The sequence below is a fragment of the Rousettus aegyptiacus genome, unplaced genomic scaffold (assembly GCF_014176215.1).
Source record: "Rousettus aegyptiacus isolate mRouAeg1 unplaced genomic scaffold, mRouAeg1.p scaffold_m13_p_5, whole genome shotgun sequence".
Classification (NCBI taxonomy): domain Eukaryota; kingdom Metazoa; phylum Chordata; class Mammalia; order Chiroptera; family Pteropodidae; genus Rousettus; species Rousettus aegyptiacus.
In genome coordinates this window covers 41,251,402-41,277,983 of record NW_023416308.1, presented here as the reverse complement: position 1 = coordinate 41,277,983, position 26,582 = coordinate 41,251,402, and the positions used below count along the sequence as shown (strand labels likewise).

The 26,582-nt window shown below is 42.0% G+C and overlaps 1 protein-coding gene across 10 annotated transcripts in view; it reads left to right on the top strand.

Moving 5' to 3' along the window:
- The window catches only part of CEP164 (centrosomal protein 164), a 64,070-nt gene that overhangs the window by 9,660 nt on the left and 27,828 nt on the right, over positions 1-26,582 (top strand). For 5 of the 10 annotated variants that reach the window (XM_016134889.2, XM_016134886.2, XM_016134887.2 and 2 more), the window contains exons 3-10: positions 1,530-1,641; positions 8,837-9,041; positions 11,264-12,940; positions 15,706-15,861; positions 16,255-16,389; positions 17,093-17,170; positions 24,583-24,957; positions 25,970-26,050. In XM_016134889.2, the coding sequence (XP_015990375.2) occupies positions 1,530-1,641; positions 8,837-9,041; positions 11,264-12,940; positions 15,706-15,861; positions 16,255-16,389; positions 17,093-17,170; positions 24,583-24,957; positions 25,970-26,050 (2,819 nt within the window). The other 5 variants (XM_016134892.2, XM_016134890.2, XM_036220793.1 and 2 more) reach the window with 4 other exon arrangements.

Here is a 26,582-nt window from a genome sequence, read left to right as displayed (position 1 = left end):
AGAGTTCAACAGAAGTATTAGAGTCCATGATCTATAGCAAAATTGAAAACGAAACAACTCTCACATAAGAGAGGGTTCACTGAGTAGATAAGAAGGCTGCCTGAGTATCATCGCACTTTCTCAGCTCAGGTATCCTGTAGCCCTGACAGAATAAGTCTCCACATTTTCTCTGCTCCCATAGCACACAGTGCATATCTCCCTTATAGCACGTGTCACCTGGTTTGTACTCTAATTGTGTGTTGGTAAGATCCCAAGGGGCTTAGTTTTCTGCAGTGTTCAGTACATGCTTGTTGACTGAGTGATGAGTACTTTTGTACTAAGATTTTTGTAAATCTTGGTAAAGTTGGGTCCTGGTAAGGCTGCCCTCATTTAGGATGGTTCTGGCTGTGGCTGTTGGGATTCTTCCTGAGGCACTGAAGTCTTGGTTTTACTTTTTTGCCTTTGCGATACTTGGCTTCAGATTATATTCTTGGTGTATGGCAATAGCATGCCTTGATTCAGGTGTACCATTTATAACTAATGTAAGAAAAGTATATAATATAAGTAATACCTGCTCACTGAAGAAAATTTGGAAAGTAAAGGCAGAGTAGAACAGTTGTTTGGTGAAAAAAAAAAACCCTGTTTTTTTTTTTCAGTTTTACACTCAGTGCTTCTGACATGAGATGGGTGCCCCCCCCGCCCCCCGCCACAACTGACAAATTTTCCGACACAAACTGGATGTCCTACAATTCAGTTCAATTCTGACATTATCTACCTGGAGTAAGCATCAGATCCCACAAGTTAAAGGCTTGGTCCCAAAAGAGTACCCTCACTGCAGATGCCAGTTGCAAGTCTTAGGTTGTCCCAGGTACTTCTAACCAACCAGATATATACCAGAATTCCCATGACCCCATCCTCAGGTTTAATAGTTTGCTAGAATAAGTCACAGAACTCAGACAAACACTAATGTTTACCAGTTTATTATATAACAAAGAGTATGATAAAAGATACAGGCCACCAGCCAGATGAAGAGATATATAGGATGAAGTCCGAGAGGGTCCCAAGTGCAGGAGCTTTTGTCCCGTGGAGTTGGAGTGCAGCACCCTCCTAGTTGCACTGTGGATGTGTTCACCTTCCTGGAATGTCTCCGAACCCCATAGTTTAGGGATCTTTATGGCAGCTCATCATGTAGACATGATCAATTAATTCATTTTTTATCCCCTGTCCCCTCTCCAGAGAATGGGAGGTGAGCTTGAAAGTGCCAAGCTTCTAATCATGGCTTGGTCTTTCTGGAGACCAGCCCCATCCAGGAGCCACCCATGAACCCACCAGGTCACCTCAGTGGAATGAAGATGTTCTTGCTACTCAGGAAACTACAAGGTCTTAGAAGCTCTTTTAGGAAATGGGATCAAAAACCAAATATTAATAGGAACTGGTGGCAAGACCAACATATGTATTTCTTATTATTTCACAGGTTGATTGTGAGGTTTCTCCTTTTCATCCACTTCTCCAGCTCTCTTACTTTTCTACCCTCCTGCCTCTCCTTGCAGAAATTCTTGAATTTGCCAGAGAGATTGGAATTGATCCCATCAAGGAACCGGAACTGATGTGGCTGGCACGGGAGGGCATTGTGGCCCCGCTGCCTGTGGAGTGGAAGCCGTGGTGAGTTAGCAGGGGTGCGGCCCACTGACTTTGCCTGTCAGAGGCAGGGGGAGCCTGACACTGGGGATCAACTTTAACCAGTCACCTTTAGAAGCCTGTCCTGCACAGAGTTTGGGACAGCAATCAGCCATTCCTCGGCTTGGCTCCTTGGCGCTTTGTCCCTGAGCATAGACCGACTCGTTGGTCTCTATGAAGGGTTTACACTTATACCCAGGGTCCCTACGAGCTCCTGCCCTGGGTCAGATCCTCTAGCACTAGTATCTGTTTTAGACATACTCAGGAGGTGTTATTCCTTGTAGACTGATATTGAGAGTGACAATACTGAGACCTCCCTAGCATGTCCAAAATGGATGCTGGTGTTAAAGAGCTTTATGGTGAGGCTACACATATATATAGGCAAGGGTTTCTTCTCTCTTGGCAACCAATCCCTGAATTTGAGTAATCTCTTCATGAGTAGGTTCGTATTGGTGGATTTGTACATATTTTCAGTTTCCATCTGAGCTCTTTGTATTGTGAGGGACAGAGACTCAGGTTATCTCAGGGAAACAAAGGTCGATGGTGAGGAAACAGACTGGCTGAGGTGGGGAAGCTAAAAGGAGTCACAGCACTGCTGCGTCTACTTCCTCCTGAGGATGCCTCCTCTTGCATTCTTGGCGACACTTTTCTCTGTTCTGCATATCTGCTCTGTTTTCTTCATCACATGCATGGAGCTGTTTCTACAAGCTGTTTCCCTAATGTGCCATTAATTTACTTACTTCTATAGCATGGTCCCCAGATGTCGGAGGGGTCCGTTCTGGTGCCGCTATTGTGCAATTTTGTGTGCAAGGTGTAATTATCCTGTTTTTATCCATCCATTTAATGTGTTGGCCGTATTTCAGAATGACTACAGTTGTAGCCTTATTCATCTCTGCTGAAGAATTGTAATCCTTTTATCTTCTCCTCACATGGCAGGCTCCCTGTTCCCTTGATCTTTTTAGCTGCCTTTCCTTGAACCTTCTCCAGTTTCATGACATCTTTCTTGTAGTAAATCTGTCAGCACTGCATACAGTATTCCAGGTGGTGAGGACTCATGGTTGTGTTGGTAGGATAATAGTTTCTGTTTTGTTTCCAGTACCCGCCCTGATATCCCAATTTACCTTATCTAACCTCTATCTTCTTATCTCTGTTTTTTATCTTTGTATATATCTGTGTTGTTTTGCTTTTGGATACTTTTAAAATAAAAACCACATGAGAAGTGCAGTCAATATAATAACACCCTAATGTACATGTACTCAATAAATAAATGGCTGCAGTGATATTAAAAAAAAGTGGATGGTAAGAAGGTAACTGTCATTGGTTATGCTCCAGCAGTGTGCAGGCTTCGCACCAGTTGGATTCACATACCTGCTTGTGGTGGCCAATACTCCCTCATCCTGTAAGGAGAGCATAAAGTATTTCTCACTTTTTAAAATAGCAAAAGTCATTAAAACTTATGTATACATGTCAGCTTTTACCCAATACTCCCAGTTCTAAGATTAATTAGTTGATGAATTCCTTCCAGATCTTTAAAATACACAGACACACACATACCCCAACACACATGTATATCCATATCACACACACAGTATTTTTTTCTTTTTTTTAAGTTTATTGGGGTGACATTGGTTAATACAATTATATAGATTTCAAGTGTACAATTATGTAATACATCATTTGTATATTGCATTGTGTGTTCACCACCCAAAGTCAAATCTCCTTATCACCATATATTTCATGTTTTGTTTTTTAAACATTGGTGCTATACTGTATATATTGCTCTTCTATGTCAGTGTGAAGGTCTGCCTCATTCTTTTATCAGCTGCTTTCTATACATAGATATACCATGATTTAAAAAATCTTTATTTATTTAAGCATTTGTATTGAAGGATATTTACATTTTTTTCCTAAATTGACCATTACATGTGGGTCTGTTTCTGGATTCTCTGCTCTCTTCCATTTATCAGTTTGCCTTTATACCCATGTCATACTGTTTGGATTACTATAGCCTTGTTATAAATCTTGAAATCATTTAGAGTTAAATCCTCCAACTTTGTTCTCCATTTTCAGAGTTGTATAATAGATCCTTTGTATTTCCATATGAATTTTAGAATCAGCTTGCCATTTTCTACACAAACTTTGTTAGGATTTTGGGATTGCATTGAATCTATAAATCAATTTGGGGAGAATCGACATCTAAAACAATATTGAGTCTTCCAACAAAAGAACAGGGTCTCTCTCTTATTTAGATTTTCTTTAATGTCTCTAAGAAATGTTTTGTAGTTTTTAGTATACATCTTGCCCATATTTTATCAGATTTCTTATTATTTCATATTTTTGATGTTTCTGCAAATGGTATATTTAAAATTTTTAATTTCTAATTTGTTGCTTTTATACAGAAATAAAATTGATTTTTGTACATTCATCTTATAACCATGCTAAACTCACTTATGCCAGTTATAATAGCTTTTTTTTTTTGTAGATTCCATAGTATTTCGTACATAGATGATCACATTGTCTGGAAATAAAGACATTTTTATTTCTTCCTTTCATATCTGGATACTTTTTATTTCTGCTTCTTGACTCATTGCACTGACTAGAACTTGTAGTATAATTGTATAGAAGTGGTGACAATGGACAATTTTTGCCTTGTTCTTTAGGGAAAAGCATTCAGCCGTTCACGATTAAGTATGATGTTAGCTCTATGTCTTTGTAAATGCCCTTTGTCATGATGAGGAAGTTCCCTTTTATTCCTAGATGGCTGAGAGTTTAAATCAGAAGTGGATATTGGATTTCATAAAATGTTTTTTCTTGCATCTATTGATAGAATCCTATGATTTTTCTATTTCGATCTGTTAATAATTGATTGATTTTCAGATATTAAACTGACCTTATATTCCTGGAATAAAGTCTGCTAGGTCATAATTATGTATTATTTAGTTTGATTTTCTAAAATTTTGTTAAGTATTTTTACTCTAAAATAATATTTTGAAGGGGATGAGGTAGATAAAGTTTGGGTATTTTTTATTACTGACTTCCAATTTTATTTATTCATTATATTTATTCTTTGTTACAAATTGAGACTTCTTTTGTGGCTCAGTAAGTGATCTTATCTATGTAAGTGTTCTATCTATGTGTGCTCGGTAAGAATGTTACGTCTCATTTTTGGATATAGGGTTCTATAAATGTCTTTTATATCAAACATGCTAATGTGTTTACATCTTACTGTATCCTCAGTCATTTTTGTCTTGTCTCACTCTTGAATGATAGTTTAGTTGGATATAGAATTGTTTGTTGATTATGAACAGCTCTTTGAAAATATTATGTACCCACTATCTTCTTACTCCTGGTTTTGCAAATAAGACATGTTTTCTTGGTCTCATTTATTGTTCCTTTGTAGGCAATCAGATTTTTCCCCTGTGGTAGTTTTTATTACTTTGTTTTTAAATTTGATATTCAATGATTTCATTACAGTGTATCAAAGTATGGTTTATTTTTAATTATCATGTTCAGAATTTGGAGTGCTTTCTTTCTTTGAGGACTCATGTCTCTTCAGTTTTGGAAAATTCCCAACTATTATCACTTTTCTTTTCTGGAAATCTTACTAGAAATATATTGGACCTCCTCCTCCTCCTCCTCCTCCTCTTACTCTTCCCCTTCCTTTCTTCCTTCCTTCCTTCCTTCCTTCCTTCCTTCCTTCCTTCCTTCCTTCCTTCCTTCCTTCCTTCCCCTCCCTTCTCTCTCTCTTCTCCTTCTACTCCTCCTCCTCTTCCTCCTCCTCCTCCTTTCTTCGTCTTTCTTTTCTTCTTTCTTCTTTCTTTTTCTTTCTTCTATGTTTCTTAACTTCTGTTTCATGTTTTTAAACTCACTTTATCTTGGATGCCACATTCTAGATAATGTCCTTTGGTGTATTTTCCAGTTCACTATTTCTTTTTCTGTGTCAGATTTGCTGTTTGACCCATCTGTTTTTGAAAATTTAATAACTACCAAGTCCTGCAAGTTCTGTTATGGTTTTTTCCCCAGTATTTCTTGTTTTTTGTTTTTTTGGGTTTTTTTTGAGTTATGCTCTTTCATTATGGATTCTACTCCTTTTATTTATTGATTCATTTTTTTCTACTCCTTTTCTATAATAATAGCAAATGTAGTTCTTTTTAGTCTTCTTTTGATCTACTCGGCCAAGTTTTTTAATGCACTAATTCTTCTCTTCATTGTGTCACTGATTTTCCCTTGTGGTGAAATGTTTCTTCATGTAGTTTGTAATCATTGAGAATTTTATGAATTCATCTTCTATAGAGGTTTTCTGTGAGTGTCTCATTTTTAGGTTGTCAAGTGGCTTTCTAATGGCTTCTTCCAATGGTTTTTTAGTGGTTGAGGACTAAAAATTTATATTAGTTTCCTAACTTGGGATTTCCTTACCACATTTTAGCCTCTATATCTACATGTGTCTTGGGGTTTTAATTTTTTTTTTTTTTATTTTGCTGTCTAGAACTTGGAGTGGATGATGTGCTTCCCTGTTGTTTCCATGGCCCTGTAGGTTCTTTTATTCATGGAGGGAGCATTCTCAAGGGCTCCAGATATATACGAGGGTCTCATTTCCAGTTTCCAAATTCATAGAGGCCTAAGGCCACATTTTGTGTCTGTAAATTAGAATTAAAACTGAAGTTCCCAGGGCCTGTTTCCAGGTCAGATATTAACCTTGACCTTTCATTTCATACATTTGCTACTCAGGTTTCATGTTTTCTTTATGTTTCATGTGAGAATTTCTCGGTCTGGCTGTCTGGCTGTGTTGAAAATTTTTTTGTCTTATTTCGTTGTTGTAATTTACCTATGTTTGCATGGCGTAAAAAGAGGTCAGATGTTTTCTTCAGTAAAGCATGTTCTCCGAACTTTTGTATGTTTCTTTAGAAAAAATTTCTAGAATTTGAATTAATGGGTTAAAATATATGCAGAATTTAAATATTGTTAATTAATACCAAAGTATTTTCTGTTAAAGTTTAAGAGTCCCACCAAACAGTACATTATTGTTCATTTAAAAATATTATGAATTAAGAAATTGTCAATCAAAAAAAATCAATCCAAAAAAATTGTCAGTCTAGGGTAAGAAATTTTACGTAGTTGTTTTAATTTGCATTTCCCAAATTGTTCAGAGTTGAGATAGCCATCTATTGTTGGCTGTTAGTTTATCTTTCGTCATTTGCTTTTGCATTTTTGTCTATTGTGTTGCTTATCTTTTCATTTTTGTTAAGGAGGTAGAACTCTTTGATTTTTCTTTGTGTTAATCTTATGCTACTGTTTGCTCCCAGTTTCTTTTAATTTTCTTTATGCTTTCTTATGCACTAAAGAAGAAGAAGGCAGAAATGTCCATCATCATCACTTCTATTCTGTTATACCAGAGGTTCTAGTCAGTGCATAAGTTACAAAATGTTTTTGCAATTTTTTTTTCTAGTAAAACATACATAACTTTACTGTTTTAACCATTTTTAGATATACAGTTCAATGGCACAAAGTACATTCACAGTGTTGCGTAACCATCACCACCACCCATCTCCAGAACTTTATCTTCCTAAGCTGAAACTATGTACTCATTAAACAATAACTCCCTTGTTCTCTCCCCTCCCCAGCTCCTAGTAACCTCTAATCTACTTTCTGTCTCTATTAATTTGTCTATTCTAGGTACTTCATATAAGTGAACTCATACGAAATTCGTCCTTTTGTGATTAACTTATTTTACTTAGCTTAATGATTGCGAGTTTCATCCATGTTGTTGTAGCGTGTGTCAGAATTGAATTCCATTTTAAGACTGCTTGTATATACTACATTTTGTTTACCCATTTATCGTCAGTAGATATTTGGGTTATTTCCACCTTTAACTATTATGAATAATGCTGTCGTGAACATCAACATTAAAACCCAAGTTCCTAGGGCCTATATACAAATGTCTGTTTGAATCCTGCTTTCAGTTCTTTTGGGTATATACCCAGAAGTTGAATCGATGTGTCATGTGGTAATTCTATTTTTAATTTTTTGAGGAACTGCCATACTGTTTTTTCACAGTGCCTACACCATTTTACATTCCCACCAACAGTACACAAGGATTCCAGTTTTTCTACATCTTTGCCAACACTTGTCATTTTCTGCTTCCCTTTTTGATAATAGCCATGCTGATAGGTGTGAAGGGGTATTTCATTGTGGTTTTAATTTTTTATTTCCCTAATTTTTAGTGATGTTGAGCATCTTTTCATGTGCTTATTGGCCATTTATATGTCTTCTTTTTCACCTTTTACCTTTGGTATATATATATTTTTACTTCTGTGTATTTTCTATTTTATTTGAATTGAGATTGAGTTTGCCAGGTTTCATAAGGAGCCCTGGATTTTATTGGGATTGTATTGGATTTATACATTAATTTGAGGATTATTGGATATTGAGAATATTTACAGACTTGAATCTTTCTATTCAGGAACATGGAATCTCTAATGTGCCCCCCCCCATTGGCTTTTTGGTAAAGCTTTATAAAAAATTTGCATTTTGGATTTATTCCTGGATATTATATATTTTATATTGGTATTGTGAATTTTTTTTCTAGTAGCTGTCTTAATGGATTTGTAATAGTGGATTGGATGAATGGTTTATTTTGGACTTGTCCATGGTGAAACACAGGTTCTTGAAACGCACCTTCTACATTATTTTCTTCTGTTGTTGATCCCCGCCAGTTTGGATTGTCACCTCTTATGAGTTTGGAATCTTTTTTAAAGCCAGAGCTTTCACAATATATTTTCCTCCTCAGACCATTTATAAAAATATTAAGCAAGGTCTAGCTTAGAATTTATTGCCAAGATACCATAGTATTTGTGCTTAGATAATATCTAAAACCAAATTTATTCCTGCACTAGTCTAGCATGAATTTGCAGGAACCCCAATGATTATATGTCTCCCTAGCTATCCCAATCCTTTGTTCATATCGAAGTTAGCTCCGTTATTCTTAGCCAAATGGTACCCTTCAGTTTTGTATTAATCCTTTCCTCTCTTCTCCTTTCCTCCCATCTTCTCTCTCCCTCTTCTCTTTTCCCCTAATTCTTCTTCCTCCTCTGCCTCTTTGCCATTTTTCTTCCTTTTCTTTTTTTCCTCAGTAGCTTTGTACCTGAGCAGAGACTAACTTTCAACCTCTGCTCATCCCTAGCCAGGACATCACAGGTGATATTTACTATTTCAACTTTGCCAATGGGCAGTCTATGTGGGACCATCCCTGTGATGAACACTATCGAAACTTGGTGATCCAAGAGCGAGGGAAGCTGTCAACTTCTGGAGCTATTAAGAAGAAAGACAAGAAAAAGAAAAAGGAAAAGAAAGACAAGAAGGACAAAGAGACCTCCAAAAGTCCCCTGGTGAGTCCATAGAAGCCAGATCCCAGAGAGGCCAGGGCTATAACCTGAGGGGATATTGGGAACCTCTGGGTGTTTATAGCTGGGAGGTTAAGAACAATTACAATAATATAGTAATTTCTGGATACTTCATCATCTGAATTGTGCCCATCTTCTGACATATTTTCTTTTCTGCTTCTAGAAATTGTTAGTATTTCTAAACAATTCCTTTTTTCTGCTTTGATAAGTGTATGTTATGTAATAGGATGGGTGAGAGAGTGCTCTGCTGAGGATGGTGGTTTGTAGTAGTATAAGAAGTGATGCCATCTGCCCCTCTGGAGAGTGGGGGGACAGGGAGCAGTTGGTGAAGGCCAGAGAGCCTTGATGAGCAGAATGTTTTTCTTCTTTCAAAGTCAGGCCTTCCTAGTGTGGGTTCATTATTTGTCTCAGTGGTACGAATTCCTATGCTAGATCTATCTATAAGTTAGCTGTCAGGACACCAGTGTCTTCAAGATCCCAAAAGAAAAGTTTGGGATTTATTCACTCCTATAGATTACCTTTGTTGCTGGTGACCTCAGTTAGTGGTGGATAATGGCAGTTTGGTTGCAGTGTGATCACCTTGGTCTCAAGTAGCTTTCTCGCTCAGAGTTGAAGGCGTTCTTTTCCATTTTTGTTTTATTTGTCTGTTCAGTATGTCTGTACTTAGGAGGCAGAGTTATTGCCCTCATTTTATAGGCAGAGGAACTAAGAGTTGAAGCCATACTGAAGTGAGGCCCGGGTTCTCTCAACACATCGTGGCAGTGCAAGGAAGCCTGCCTTGTTCCTTTCACCCAAGTGTGAGGCAGACGGGGCACGTTGAGGAGAGTGAGGGTCAGCCAGGTGGAGCGCACTGGGGATATCTTTTCAATCCTCTCAGTGGTCCAGTTGATTTGCTCTTGTTTATAGTCTTTATTTTCCACTAGTACCTAGTGCTTGCTTCTCAGCGAAGATTCCTTTATCTTCCTTTTATCCTTTCCAAGGTGTCCATTCTGGCATTGGATGGTTATTGATGAATTCATCCTTTTTATCATTTCCAAGCTCTACAGGTACTCTTCTCTCCTTTCTTCTCCTCCACATACTACTACTCATGGTTCTGAGAAGTGAGATAACAAGCCTGTTCCTCAAGATAGAGAAAAGAAGACTGGTACTTTCCAAATAGGCTGAATTTTCTAATGTCATATATTTGAAAGGCAAAAGATGGACAACAGGATTTTCACTAACCCAGAATTATTGCAAGTGATAATCAGCATCTGTAGGCTGCAACATGACTAAAGGTGGGAGAGGGAATGAAGTGAGGGTTTTGGGTTGGAGATTTGGGTAATAGCCTGTGTTCTGGGTATATGACTGAGTTCCTGGAGCTCCTTAAAAAGATTCCTTCTGTGGTTTCAGGAGCTGGGGATAATTGGATGATCCTGGGCTGCCAGTCTGGATCTTAGGGCTCAGGACAGGTGTTTCAAACCTGAATTTGCCCAGGGTGCAGCCAGGTGGGTGACCTGGGCTCAGGTAGTTTGGGCTCTCATGGTAAATTCTTATAGGGCATGGTTGATCTTTAGAGTTTCTTCTAGCCTCAAGGTTCTCTGGCTGTGTGGATGTCTCCCGAGCAGTACCAACTTTTACCTGTGATAGAAGACCCAGATTGTGTTTCTAAGGTTCAGCTCACAGTTAGGTTTCCCGTCTTCTCTCCGTTCTTAAATAGTTCTGGTACTCCTTGATAAAGTTAATGGATTTTATAAAATTAATCAATCATATAACTGAGAGTTTGATGGTACCTTAGGGATAACTTGGTTGGTGATTTTCAAACTTTTTTTTAGTAGCGAAGCCCTGTCTTCAAATCAGGTCCTCCATAGAGGTCCAGCGTATAAAGAGTGGAGCTGCTGTGGTTGAACCTGGGGGTGTAGGTCTTGGTGATGCCCCTTCTCCAGCATATGCACAATATAGCAACCCCCAAGGTACCATGTGGAACCAACCTGCAGGTTCCATGGAGCAAGGTTTGAAAGCCACGATCTAGTCTGGCCTCCTCTTTATAGATAAGGAAACTAGGGCCAGAAAACAACAAAAGTTCAAGAGAGCTTTTAGCTTTTCTTCCTTCTTTGGTTTTTGTTTTACTTTAAATGGAGGGTTTAAGGGCTTGTCAAGGGCTGAGGGAGCAAGTGTAATTCAGAAGTGTTTTGTCTTAGTTTTCTCTGCATGTTTATATACCCATCTAGGAAATGCAACCTGATCAGGGACTTCTGCCTTCTTCCTCCTTTCTTCGTGGCCCATCCCCTCTCTCAGCACCTGGGCTTGCTGATGTGGACCTAGACCAAGAGATGCAGGCTAGAAGTGAGGGTTCCTTTAAGAAAGGGAAGAGCCCTTGCATGCTGGGTGACACCCCCTGGCCTCTTATGGGAACCCTGCCCAACAAGCTACAGCCACTCTCCAAAGGCCAAGCTTCCCGAACCCACCAGATCATTGCTGATGTGGAGAAAATTTTAGGCAAGGCCCCAGCCCAAGGCAGGACAGAATTAGGAGATCAGCAGGGTCCAGAGAACACCCAGAAGCCGACAGAGAAAATCTACCTGGGGTTTTCAGACCCTGAAATGGAAGAGCTGGAAATGAGGACCAGACAGCAGAAACCTGGCATTCTGGGCCCTGAGAACAGCAGGCCCATCCAAAATGAGCAGGATGTGCCAGAAAGCAAGAGCCAGGACTCTGTTCACTCTAAGCTTTCTAAAACCATCAAGGGCCCACAGTTGAAAGGGGAGCAGCACAGCCACAATGTGGCCAAACTGAGCTCCACTGGCCCTGGCGGGGACAAGGGCCAGAGCCCCATTCTCTCGTCATCCCCTGAGGAAGACCCTTCCCTTTCCCCTTGCTCTTCTAACCATATACCGCCCACCAGGAAGAGCAAGCTGTTCTTGTTAGATAGTAGCCAGGCTGAAGATCTGGGCTGGCAAGGTGTTTCTGGGGAAGGTGGGAGTATGGGCCGGGGAAGGAGGAGGAGAGAGCCCCCAGGAATGTGGATGGGACAGGTCTCCAAGCTTGTCAACAAGGGCACCCCTGGGAGCTGCAAGGAAGCAGAGGGCAATGACCCTGAGGTTCTAGAGGCCTCAGCTGATGCCCTAGTTCAGGGACCCTTCCTAATACCACCTGATACCCTGGCGTCAGAACAAGCCCAGAATGCCCCTTTAGGACATGCTCCTGAGGCATCTCCCACCAGTGAGGAGAGACAACCATCAGGGTCTCCAGATCCCCCCCAAAAAGACAGGAACCCTAGTGGGTCTGGGCCTGACTTGGAGAGCAGCAGCAGCAACAATCTGGCCTCTTACCTTGGCTCTCAGATACTGGGTGAGGTGAATAACTTCCCATGGGACATGCAGAGCTCTCGGGGATCTGAGCGGGGCATGGATCAGTCAGGCCCTGGACCCAGAGATCTACACTACAGCCCCTTTCTAGTGCCTCAGTTGTCCCACCTGCAGAGCTCTGCTGATGAGCAGTCAGAGAGTGAAGACTATTCTGAGGATCAGAGGTTCTACCAGCACATCCTGCAGATGGTCAAGATCTCCAGGCGCCTGGAGGGCCTGGAGCAGCCTGAGAACATGCAGGAAATTTCATGCAAAGACTTCGCCAACATGGTCTGTTGTATGGCAGCTGAGTGTTCCAGGATGTCTAGTGAGGGTGAGCACGAGGCCATCAGAGTCATGGAGAGGGACCCAAGGTTTCTGGCTTGGAGGCCAGAGCTGCTGGAGCATCCTCAGGAGGTGGCCCTTGCCCCGGCTGGGCTGGAGGCCTGTCAGCAAGCCTGTTTACAGCCAAGCAGCAACCCCCTCAGGCAGGGGCTAGGTGAGCTGAGTTCCAACAGAGAGCTTGCGGCAGAGCCAGGCAAGATGCAGCTTCTCAACCAGGTAGGATTCTTAGAGAGTATGGCCTACAGGCCTCAGTGAATGTGGCAGCAAGGGAGCAGGTTGAGCTCACTGACATCTTAATGTAGCTGTCGGGTCCGCTTTCCTGTTATTTGCCCTTCCTTGGTAACTACTGATCCCTTAACTACACAGGATGGTCATCTTGGAGGATGACATGTATTTCATGTTTCTTCTATCCCATCACCTGCAAGATAGTAGCTGAGGATATCTAGATTTCCTGGGTGGTTCACATGCTTTGAAGATGATCGGTTTTGAGGGTGAGTGAGGTGGCACCAATCCTGGCACTCATGCAGGATATAGGTCCTTCCCAGGATTTGGGACGCCTTTCCCATTGGCCATTTATAGAGAGAGGTCCTCCCAAGTAGATACCGTACTCCCAAGCTCTGAACTTAGTCCTTTCTCAAAATCACAGAGAACAAGAGAGTTAATACTGTCATGAGGGGCCGAATCCCAGAATCTCTCTACCATCCTGTAAATTGGTTCTGTTCTTTGCTCCCAGGGTTCCCAGAAACCATGTGAATAACCTATGTCAAGCTGTGCAGACCCTGTTTGTTCCTTCACTTCCTCTTGTACTGGGATTTACCAAAGGGTTGGGCTTGCTCTGTCATTTTGACCCTTTGATCCTTTAAAGAGTCTCACCGTATTTTTTATTTAGTAAAGTTGGATCAGAGACCGTGGGGGTCAATCTGAATTTCCCTGGCTATTCTGCCATTGCCCAGCTGTGGCTTTACCCAGTTGTTACCTCTGGTTCCTAATTGCTAGCGTACACTGGTTCTCTGTTAGTTCTAATAACTACTGTAGCACTATAAATATCAGATAAGCTGCAGATTATCCTGAAAGTTTTAATTAGCCCAATGGCAGCAAGTTTATCTGCTATGAAGGACAACACCATGCACAGCCCATAGTCAGAGTTAATGGCCATCTTTGAAGATGATCAGCTAGGGGCCAGGAATATATAATTTCCCTGCTAACCACTGATTTGGTAAAGGCCTAGGAGAACAATACCCTCAGTGTGCCTGTCTCCCTCCCTCAAGCCCCCAGCATGTTAGCAAATTAGTCATGTTAGGAGCCTGTAATTTTCTATAAATACAGATTGGGAAGAATTTTGCTTGCTGCTACACTGGGGCTAGTTGGGAGAGTGGAAGTCAGCAGGAGCTGGCCTGGTTTGTTCACAGTTCACCTCAGAGAAGTTTGCCAATGCTCCTTTTCTGCCACAACCAGGATGCTGTTTAAAATACTGGCTTAGAGATAGCCCTGGGTTTCAAGTCCATGTCTGCCCTCTTTGCTAGCCCCTGATTTTGGACAAGGGTCTTGACCTCACCAGACACCATTAGCTCATGTGGGGAATGTGGCCTTAGGCTGTTGTGAGAGTACAGTGAGACATGGCATGTAAGGTGCTTAGCTTGGTGCTTGGCGCTCAGATAATGTTGGCCAGTTTTATTATCAGCTCCTTTTCTGCCTGACAAAGATACTCTGCAACAGGCCAGGTGACTGGGAATCTACAAAGGCCTGGGAGTGGTTATTATGTCCCCTTTCAGATGAGTGTCTGATGCCCTTACCCTGCATAAAGAGATACTGCTCAGAACCTGATAGTCCAGCCCCCAGGATGAGGCTGCGGGTAAGAAGATGGGTGGCCTGAACTTTCCCAACCTGACCTCCTCCAGATTCCCCTTTCTTTCTTCAGTCTCTGTGGGATTAGAGAGAAATGAAATTTTTGTTGTTGTTTTATACATTTTAAGTTGAGAAATGAATTTTAAAGAGCTCTTAGTAAATTGTCACCAGAATGCTATCTTTGCCTTGCTTCTAAGCCCAGACTATTAAAAATGTGAATCCCTATAATAATAGTAATTCCATAACCTCGGTGTAGCCTTGGACCACTTGCACATACTCCTTGCATTCATTATTTCATTTGAACTTCTAACAAACTGTAAGTGATTGGACACACATCATCTCCATCTTTCAGATGAGTAAACTGAGAATCCAAGAGTCTGTGAGTAGCCCGAGGTCTCAAATTTCTGACACTAGGCTGTTTTTTCCCATCCTTGCTGGCATGAAGCCTTCATTTGGCCCTCCTGAGAACAGAGAAAAGGGACTCGTCTTTTGGCAAGGCTTCTGCCAACCATTTTCCTCATCAGTGGAGTGGGGAAAGAGTTCTTTTTTTTTTTGCTTATGTATATTGTTTCACAGTTAATATTTATTTTACACAAGGCAATACATGCCCATATTAAACAATGTCAAATAATACCAAAAGGCATATAATAAAATACAACAGTTCTCTGGTGTGTGTACCCGTCTCCAGAGGCAACCGCTTTCTTCTGGTGTTTACTTGCCTATTTATAAATAATATGCTAAGACTGCTTTTTCATGATTCATCAGTTTTAAACTTTATCTATTGAGACTTCTCATCTTGGTAGATGAGGCATTTGTCTCTGCTCTCCCTTCCCCCACACTTCCTATGTGGCTTCTGAAAGGAGAGCAGAGCCCTGTGCAACATCTGCCAGATGTGAAAGAACCGTTTACTGTGAGATAGCAGAAGAGTTATGAGAAGCAGGAAACCATCCTGTGATTTCTCACACAGTTAGCACAATGGTAATTTCTGGATGTCGTATTTCATTAGCAGCCTCTGAATGGAGGTGGTTTAAATTTGAGCGGGCAGGATTTAGATGTTTTATTTTTATATCTGTCTCTAACACTCTCAGAGCCATGTGGTTTCTTGGGTTTGTAACAAGATGTTTTCTGTTGCCCAGGCCCTGGGCTCCTCGTTAGCCCCAGTCCATGTTCCTCTTGGAGGCCTGGCTCCCTTACGAGGCCTTGTGGATGCCCCACCCTCTGCTCTTCGTGGATCTCAAAGTGTGAGCCTGGGGAGCTCAGTGGAGTCTGGTCAGCTTGGAGAACCCACACTGGTAAATGCTTTTTCTTGCATTTGGTGTATTGAGTTTACTGTGGGGCCTCTGTGTACCGTGCTAGGAACTATGGCCCATAAATAGAAAGAGAGGGCATAGGTTGTGTCCTGAAAGCTCATAATCTACTTGGGAAGGTGAGTCATACCTCTATGATGCTGAAGGTGGAATCTGGGCAGTGGAGGTTAGACCCATGCCATAGGGACTGCAGTGCTACTTTCCTAGTCTGTACAGGCAGGGCAGTAGAAGTTGGGGAAAGGAGAAATCAGTGTGAGCTGGAGTTACCAGGGTCAGCTTTGTGAATGTGGTGGACTTGCTCTAAACAGAAGGAGAGTGGAGAGAGCACTCTAAAGTTCTTTTTAGTGAGTCCCTTGACTTTCTTTCTCTATTTTTGAGCCTTCACAAGGTCTCAAGACTTCTACTCAGGCAAAGGGTCTCTTGGGCTCCATCCATGAGGACCAGAATGCTCTCAGCCTCTTGGCTTTAGGGGAGGAGACCAACAAGGAGGATGAGGTGGAAAGTGACAACCAGGTAATGATGAATCCTTTTCCTGGCCTGGAAACCCTCTATGCTGTATATATTTTTTTGAAAAAATTTTATTGTGGTAAAATATATATAACGTGAAGGTTAGCATTTTAACCAATTTTAAGGATACAATTCAGTGGCATTAATTACTTTTACAGTGTTGAATAATCATCACCACTATCCATTTCCAGAACTTGTTCATAATCCCAAACACTCTGTGCTCACTAAACAATAACTCCCCATTCTCTCCTCTCTCCAGCCCCTGGTAACCACTGATCCACTTTCTTTCTATGAATTTGCCTAGTCTAGATATTTCAAATAAGGATAATTATACAATATGTGTCCCTTTATGTATGGTTTCTTTTGTGTGGTATAATGTTTTCAAGGTTCATCCATGTTGTAGTATATATTAAAACTTCATTCCTTTTTATGACTGAACAATATTTTATTGTATGGACATACCACGTTTTGTTTATATATCCATTCATCTGTTGATGGACACTTGGGTTATTTTCACCTTTTGTCTAACCTCTGTGTTACTTCGAAAATAAGTAAAAATGGTTTTCCAGTCCACAGCTTCATTTCTTGCCCAGTCTGTATACCTTCCAGGGCAGACTGAGAAAGCATAATCAACAAAGAGCCTCCTGGCCCTTATTCTCAGCTGTCCAGTTTCCTTTGACTTGCCACTCATAATAATTTTCGTTTTCAGAGTGTCTGCAGCTCAAGTGAGCTTCTTAAAAACCTGCACCTGGACATTGGGGCCTTGGAGGGTGACTGTGAGTATGAGGTAAGAGCCCAAAGCCCCTGCAGGCAGATGTCTCAGCCTGCTGTGTCCCTCTTTGCTTCTTAAGCCTTTCTTCCTGTGGGATACGTATTTGGAAGGAGAACCATTTTCCCCTGTCTTGTTCAGATGGGGTTTCTGGGGCTCGGGGAAGCGTAAGAGTAGAAAGAAATCCATCCATTTACTCATTTATCAAATAAGCACCAATTATTGTATGTTTCTACAAGATGAGTCACTTTGCTAAGTGCTATCTGTCATATAAGCCTACTTTAAATGTGATTCCTGCCTTCTAAGAGCTTATAGTCTCAAAAAAGAGAGACTTAAATAACTGGAACACAGAGTAGAATACAATGAGGCCATAAAGAAGGTAAAACAGAGTACCATGGGAGGGGAGAGTTAGGGACCTCTTGTCCATTAAGATCAACTAAGAAAGGCTTCATTGAGAAACTGACATCTGAGGTAGTCAGGAAGAATGGTGGGCAGGACTAGACAAGCAGAGGTGAATGGTGAGAGAAAAGTCCAATTGGTGCAGCAGAGGCAGAGGCAGAGGCAGAGGCAGATGTGGGGCAAGTTTGGGGAATATGAGGTGTCTGCTTTGATTGGAGTTAAGAACATATGTGGGAGAGAAGTAACAGATAACACTGTGGAGGTAGATGGGGCTGGATCATGGAGGACCCAAGTGCTAGCTAAGAAGTTTGGATTGGATTACACAGGCATTAGGAGTCATCAGAGGTTTTGCACAGAGGTGTAACATCATCTGGATTCTTAACATTTGTTGAATGCTGCCTGTGTAGCAGGCCACTGTGCTAGGCACCATGGGAGATAAAGGGATGGGTAAGATATGGGTCTGGGCTGGCTTCAAGGAGTTTGCCATTGAAGAGAGAGAAAGGACACTAGTTACTTGGCATTTAGTAGGCGCTCAGTAGATGTTGAGTAAATGAATATTTAGGAAACTATAAAGTAAGGCAGCATGCATAAATAACTATAGCACAGGTATACTGTTTGGGGGAGTTATGAGGGGGAAGAAATTACTTCCCTAGAAATCAGGGAGACTTAGTGGAAGAGATGACATTTGACCAGGGTCTTCAAGAGTGGCTAAGTTTTGGATGTGGGGAAGGATGTAAGAGATATTTTAGACAAGTGAACAGCTTGAGCAAAGGCACAAGGCCTGGGAAATGAAGAATACAATTGGGAATAGATTCTGGAATTACCCACCTCTGTCCCCAATAGTCCTGTTGCTTCAGATGTCTTTCTCCATGATCTGTCCTTCACTGCCACCAAAATGTTCTTCATAAAAAAACAAACAAAACCCAAAACTCATCATGTTGTTGTAAAACCTAAAAATTCTAATGCATCTTTGTACTTGAAAAGGAACATTCCCTACTATATATACTTTGGTGTTCAATTTATTCATTTTTAACAATTAACATTTCTCGAAATATTCCCAGAGTATTCACACAACTCATAAATCATGACATCAACAACTCAGATTTTCCACAACATTTAAATGTTGATAGCAAGCTAAATTAAGCTTCACAATCTAATATACCAAATTCTTTTAAATATTTTAAACACTTTTAAAGTGAAACAGATCACTTGAATTTTATTAGAATGATTGAAAAACAGCAGTAAAACAATAGTGTTCATATCATAGATTTAAATGTTTCCTTATTATCTCTTATTATTATGTCATTATAATCCCTTATCATATTCCTATTATCTCTGACTCTTATTTCTTAGTCTTCAGCTCCCCTAGAGAGCCAGAGTTAACATCTCAGGCTGGCTGAGGTTGTAGATGCCGGCTGACGGGCCCTGAGTTGTAGGTTGGCCTTCGCAGGTGACCCAACTCTAGCCATTGCAGGCCCCTTTTTATAGTTAGGCTTTCTCTATTACCTCACAGACTGTCCATATTTTTGGCTCTGCATAATTGGATGTTTTGATTGTGATTTTAACACTGTCTTCCAAATGTGACACTTTTCCCTAAGTGTCCCATCTTTATCATCAACTTTATCTGTGTCTACTTTGAAACTCTTTGGAGTGGAGCCTGGTCTGCTTGCATTAAATCGAAAACCTTCAATCTCTTTGCTTCTCTGAAATGATAGCTTTGTTTCTTCTTATCTACCATTAAGACCTTATGATACTGACAGAATCAATAGCTCAGGTTTTGAGCCTAGAAGGATAACCATGAATAGGAGTGGGATGTCAGGAGGACTTACTTTTGGAGAAAGTAAGCAAAACTGAGCAAATTGAGAGTAGAGATTCTATTCATGTGTATATGTCCAGGACCTGGCCCACTGCCTGGAACATAGGAAGGGTATGGATAAGTTTTGCTGAGCAATTAGGAGAATGAATTGGTGAATGAATGAACGAGCTACACTGAGACAGGGAGGCTATCCTGGCAGATTGCACTGTTCTTTTTATTTCCCTTGGCTTTCCCATGTCCTGAGTAAAGTGGATACTTTGTCCCTGATGTCAGCTGGTAGATTGAAGATCGCAAAGTAGATTGACCATGATGAACTTGATGATCTTGGACTTTGGGCTAGTTAATTTTTATTTAATAATGGTTTATAAATGTCAAGAAAAAAGAGATTGTGTCTTTGACATGTCCTAGATTTCTAAAGGGTTCCCTTCTGATGATTATATACTTTTTTTTGGTGAGTGGAAGCTTTTAAACATATTTCTTATAACCTCTTAATATAAATAGGCAACCTAGTGTGATGGGTGAAAATGTCTGGAGTGGGAGATGTATTTAACACCGCCCACTCTTGTCTCTAGCATCTCAACAGATTTAGTTCTTTTTGCCGCATAGAGTATTGGATTCCTGTGTTCTAACCTCAGGCAGGCACTAGGGCAGGTTCATGGTGGGGATGAATAAGGGGTGTCAGGACTTGACAAAGCTGCCTGTGCTTGGACCATGCTCTTTGAAAATGACTTTTGTCCCAGTTTATAAACCTTGGATCCTCTGGGCTGCTCACCTCTTTCCACTCCTGGGCATCCTAGGTAGCCTTAGATGGAGAGCTCTTTCCATGATTTCTTCTATCCTGTCTCACTGTCAACAGTGACTTTGCTCATGATTCCATGAGAGGGCAGTAGGATGGCAAGAATGCCTCTCTCTCCCCTTCTCCCTTCTCTCCTCCCTTCAACTTAAACCCATTTCTAGTCTATTACAGAATCAAAAAGGATAGGTTTTTTGAAACAGACACTGAGAATGAGTGTGAATGAAAGAGGGAGGCTGAAGGATTGTGGAATAGACCTGTGGCCTTGTGGAGCTGGTATAAAACCTATGAGCTGATCAAAGGAGAGGGAGGGAGCTGGGCTTAGAAATAACAGGATGATGTCAGCGTGACTGGAAAGTGCTAACAGCACCCGGGAGCATGCAAAGAATTGAGACCAACTGGGTAGGAATGAAATGTAGAAAATAGACTAGACTGATGATTGGCTTCGTAGAGGTCTCCCCAGAACAGGATCTAGGTGTGGACATCGTGTTCAGCATGTCCTCTGTCCTGAGCTGTGTAGATTATGGGAACGAATCCTGGCCTTTGTGCTCTGGGCTGGAGGGGGTAATTGCAGTACTGGGGGCCTCATGGCTTTTAGGGGGTATGTTAAATATTTATGAAATAGTTTTTGTAGGCACTCTACTGCACCCCCTTCCTCATGCAGATGGCAAGGTCTTTTTTGAAAATGCAGCAGAAATTTGCCTTGAGATACTCAAGGACCTGGGGCTGCGACAGGAGGAGACAGGAGGAGTCTGAGCACAGATGAGCTGAGAGTAAAATTGTGCGAAGGGTGTAGTCCCCTGTCCTTGCCCGTGTATCCCATAGAGCACATACATAGGAGACTACAGTGGAGCCTGGAGTGTGTATCCTGGGCAGGGCCTCAGGCCTTGGGCCCCGTGATGTGATGAGGAGCAGGAGCCCATTGAAAAGAGAGGGGCATATTGTCCAGTGGGTTTTGTAGACATTCATCTTTCGTTCATCCATTTGTAGATAATCTACAACAAATGTCTCCCTCAGCTGTCCTTTCCCTCCAGATACACCTCTGGCTGTCTTATCATTTGCAGTTAGTTGACATGGATGCAGAGAATGCAAGCTCATTTGTTTTAATATTAGCCATGTTTTATATTTCAATATTTAGGTAGACAGAAGAGGATAAGCTCCATCATGGGGAAATAGTCTTTTGAAGGATTGAGGCTGGAGAATGGCCTAGACTGAGCCTAGCATTATTATAGTCTGGCTGTATAAGACTGGGAATCTCTGCCTGTATCTGGTGTCCTCTCAGTTTTGATAGGTTACTTGTTTTTCCATCATCTTGAATATGAATAGTTAACATTTGTTTAGCTATTTTCCATTTAATAAGCACTGTAAAAAAATATAGTGTAATCCCTGTATAACCTTGTAAAATAAATGTTACAGCCCTATTTCGTAGAGTAGGAACTCTTACCAATATCTGCATGACACACTTTCTCTAATTTATTTACCTATGCAGTAGCAGTGTTAATTTCTAGACCTCTCGTCCTGTTTCCCTTCCTTCAGAGTGGGCTATGAGTTGAGTTTATTCAAGATGAAGCTGTCTTATCCACAGTTCAGGAAATACCTGTGTAGTTTTTAAAGTTCATTGTTTAAAATTCAATCAATAGTATTTACTGAGCACCTGTTATATGCCAGGCACTGAAGATAATAAGGAGCTGATCTGGTGAGGGGAAACAGACAAGGAAATCAGCAATTACCATACAATAGTTGTTAGAAAAGAGGTTGCAGAAGGGTTTTTCTCAGAACAGGACAGGGGAGGACAACTACCCAGGGAGGAAGGAAGGCTTCCTGGAAAATGTGATGCTATGAGGACTAGTGGGAGTTTGTCAGGGTAGAGAGCATGTGTGTGTACATGTGTGTGTGTTTTAAGAATGTACATGGCAAAACAGTGAAATAGCATGATTATTCACAGGCAGGAGGAACGAATATGTCCAGAGTGTGGCTAGAGATGACCCATGAGAAGCAGGCAAGGGCTGGGCCATGTGAGGAGATGTGAACTTTATCCTAAAGGCCACGGGTACTGTTTGTGGTCTGATACCTCATCTGTCTCCTAATCCAAGGTCTGCTGCCTTTAATTAAGCATGAGATGAGCATGTCCAGGTAAATCAGCCCTGCTCTTAGTGAGCGAGGGAGTGTGGCTAGCCAGATACCCCTCACTCACACCGAGAAACTCCCACCTCCTTGGAGTCCTTGGAGCCCCACATACCAGTTGAGTGCTGGCCACTGTTGGGTATATTGAGATGAGGTGGCTTGTCTTGAAGATGAGGAGTTCATCTTGCCCTCTTCTCTTAACCCAGTGATCATGGAAGATTTCTTTCATATTACAGGTAAGGGATGTCGAGAGGATGGGCAGTACTGGAAGCTTTTCTTCTTGGGATAGGCTTACAGGCTAGTGACCGTGTCACCGCTGTGTCCAGTGCCCTTTGCTTAGGAAAGTAAAGGCTCATAACTAGGGTTACCTGGGACATTTCACTTTTGTCTGTTATTCACCTGAATTCCTTGAGGGCAAGACATATGTCTTTGTTCATATTTTGGTTCCCAAGACAGTGTTTGGCTCATAGAAAGTGCTCAGTGAATGAACGTGTTGGTCTTATCATCTAATATTAGTTAACATTTATGGAACACTACTAGGGGTGAGTGGCAGACAAGGGAGCGAAGCTTCATCTGTATTTGCAGTCACTCCCCAGTACTAGCATCACCACCTCAGCTCAACCTCAGATCATCAGGCATTAGATTCTCATAGGAGCACTGGTCCCTGTTGCCAAAAAGGTTGGGGACCACTGCTTTAACTCAATGAGTGGTAACTCATTTAATCTTTCCAGTATTCTATGAGATAGGCTTTACTGTATACCTGTATTTTAGAGGAAGAAACTGAGGCACAGAGAAGTTAAATATTATTTGTCTAAGGTCACTATAAGTTGGAGCCAAGATTCGAACCTAGGTAGTCTGTCTCTGAAGCTGAGCTCTGAACTGCTCTGCTTTCCTGCTTCTCTTTAATGGTCCTTGGAAAGTTTGAGTTGGCTTGCCAGTAGGCTGCTAGACATGCAGTCAGGTGGTCATGTCTTTGGGTTCAACAGATCCCTTAACAGATAGCATCAATGAATGCCCTGTTAAGGCTGCTCCGTGGACCTTTGGACTCTAGTCATGCTCTTCGTTTGAGTTTCCAGGGTAGGGAATCAGGAAGTCTCAAAAATCCTTGCTCGGAAGTTGTTCACACTGGCAGCCCAAAGTGTTAGCACAGATGTCTTCTTGGAGGAAGGTTTCTATGCCTGATCCCAGGAGAGATCGCTGGCTACATTTCCAAGGGCGGGTGCAGGGTTTGTTTGTTTGTTTTTCTATTTTGGCCAGCTCTCCAGGTTTTTCCTAGTCTTGAAAGTGCGGTTTGTGTGTGAGAGACAAGCAGGCGTGGCAGCTGTGGAGATATGTCCCCCAGATCTTCCTTTCAAGAGACCCTGGTGAAGGGACCTTAGTGGATGGACAGCCTCTAGCTGCTACACCTTAGTTTCACCCTGGCTCATGCCAAGGCCATACTTGTTGATGGGGCACGGCGGGCCCTAGAGTAGGGCCATTTCTGCCTGATACAAGACTCCCACAGGGCTAGCCAAGACATTTCTCAGAACTGTGCTGCGGCCTGAGGCTCTTCTGCCTCAGGTCATCAGGCATTTAATTCTCTAGGGGCACTGGTCCCTGGTGCCAAAAAGGTTGGGGACCACTGCTCTAAAGGCTCTCATATCTTCTTTATGCTTCATAGTCATTTCCCCTCATAAATTGCTTATACACCTAATCACAACTTGGCATCTACTTCTCAGAGGACTCAGTTGATGTCCTCTGATGAAGGACCTGTCACTAGGGTTGCTTGTACAGGAGAGGCTTTAGGGAAAGAGCATCATGCATGACTATTGAGTAAGGGTAGCCTGCTGATATTTTTTCCCTGCTGCCTTTTAAAACTGAAAACTAGACATTCTAAACTTTGGTGCTTTAATGTGATTCTCCATCATCTTCATTGTAAATAAATATTAACTTCTGAGTCTGCAATCTTATGATTTGGCAGTTGGGGCTGGAACGAGATAGATTTACTCCTCGAGGAGGTGGTAGGTGGTGATGGAGTTGTACAATCCAATGCGGTGTTTTCCAAGCCCATCAGTGAACTGGGGTTAGGTTTGGCATATCCAAATCTCCATCAAGTTCAGACTCAGTAGGCCTGGGGTGGGCCCAGGGAATCTGTGTTTTAAAAGGTTTTTGGGGTATTTGATTGATAACTTTGGTGTCAGAACTAGAGTACTGGCCTATAGGAGTCAAGGAATGGCTGCTCTGGCTTGTAGCAAGTCTCTAACTTCTTTTAATTAATTTCTGCCATCTTCCTTCCTGACATTGTCTGCTGCTCTGCAGGAATTCCCAAGAACAAGCAAACCAGAAGAGAAGAAGGACATCTCTCTTGATGCAGATGCTGCCCGTCCCCCTACTCCAGGCAAGCTCTTCAGCCAAGATGCAGACAGCAGCCTGAGCAGTGCCAGTGGTAAAGGGCTACAGGGAAGAGGGGAAAGTGTTTGGCTCCCAGGAAAAGAAAAGAATGACAAGAATGATCCTGTGAGGTCCAGGAGTCTGGTGGACTCTGGAGGTGATGAGCCTGCTAAAACCAATAAAAAAGATGCACCAGAAGACCCAGCGGCTGCAGGAGAGGAGCATTCCAAGAAGGAAGAGGGAGCAAAGAAGCCAAAGAAGGAGGCTTCTGTTCTGAAAGAGAGTGGATCAGAAGGCAGTGAGGTAAGTTACTTTGTCCCACATGGAGTTGCCAGCTACAACCCTCTTCTGTTCTCTTTAAGCCCTGTGCAGGGTCCTGTCCCCAGATCTTTATTACTGAGGCAGGAGCTTCATTTGTAGGCCTGCAGTGAGCTGTCAACATCAGCAGAACCTTTAATTGTAACCGCTATGTCCAGCCACAGGAGGCAAAATCCTGAATGAAACTCCAAACTTGTTGGCTCTGGAAATTCAGAGCAGGAATTTGCTTTTCCATCGGCACCCTCCTGGGATATTCATGTTCTTCTCTTCTACTTATTTCCTCTTCCATTTCCTGCTTCCCCGTCTACTTCTTGACATCATTTTGGAGTTAGTCATGGTTGCAGCAATCTGAGTTCCTATAGACAGAGGAGAACATGGAGCGGGGCAGGAGACAATGGAGAGTTCCTGCCCCAGCACCTGCCAGTTAGGTTACAAGAAGGCTCCTTATTGATTTCTGTGGCTCCTTCTGAACCAATTCAAGATACGGAAGTCTTGCTTTGGCGAGATCTGGCCAGTGACCCAAATGGATAGAAGTAGGACCCAGTAGGGAGCACCTTTGGCATTTTCAATTGTTCAACTGTTAGTCTTGCTCCTCCTCCAGGTAGATGGTGAGGAAATTAATTTAAAGAGCTTTTAACTACTTCCTGGAAAAGATACTCTCATTGTGCTTTTTTTTTTTTTTTTTAAGGATAGCATCAAACTTCCCTACCGCCAACTTTTAACCATCTCCACTCCACTCCGCTCAGCTCTCCTTACACATGTAAATCCTTGTCAACCTGAGTCGGAGTGTAGTCTGTACCAAGCTGGGCTGCCCAGCCTGACTGGGCTGATGGCTGGTGCATGCTTCCAGAGAGGATGGGAGTGTCCACAGGCTTCTTTCCAGTTTTCTAGAAGAGGTGGATTTTGGTTTGGGTTTAGGTCTGTGTTGGCATCATGGCCTGATCACGCCCCTCTGTGCTTTGCTCTGGGTGACTTTTCTGTGGGTCTGTTTCCCCAGGAGTCGGAGATTAGCGAACACGTGAAGGAACTCCACTTCTCAGACTCCGCTGCTTCTGACCCCAAGTCCTTCCTTGGCCTGGTGAGTCTGAGATGAGGGGCAGCGGGGCGGTGGACTTGTGGGTCCCTGTGCTTAAGCAGTTTGCCTAAAATCACACATCTTGTAAATGAGGAAGTTGGGATTCAAACTTAGGTGTTGTCTGACTCCAGTTTCTCAGCCCGTTAATTAAGGACAACACTACCTATTTTATTAGCTTATTATAGGAAAAGTGGGTAAAGGATGTAAAACCTTAGCATATAAACATTAAATCAGTGTCGCTATTATTACTGTTACTGCTGTGTGAATTACCTCTGAGGTTATGTGAGATCATTGGCTCTGGGCGCTTGCAGGAACAATACATAAATCTAAGAGTTTAGAGACCGATTGTGTATGTGCGTGTGTGTATAGTATCACTGAGCTATGGTGAGGACCAGTCTTCAGGCTCTGGCTAGGAAGAATGCTGTGGTTTCACTTCCAGAGTTAAGAGTTTGACCTGGAATGCCAACATCCATTGTTTCTTTGTCCCAGATCTTCCACCAGGTCCCCTGTATCCTGGCTTCATTTGCCAGGTTTG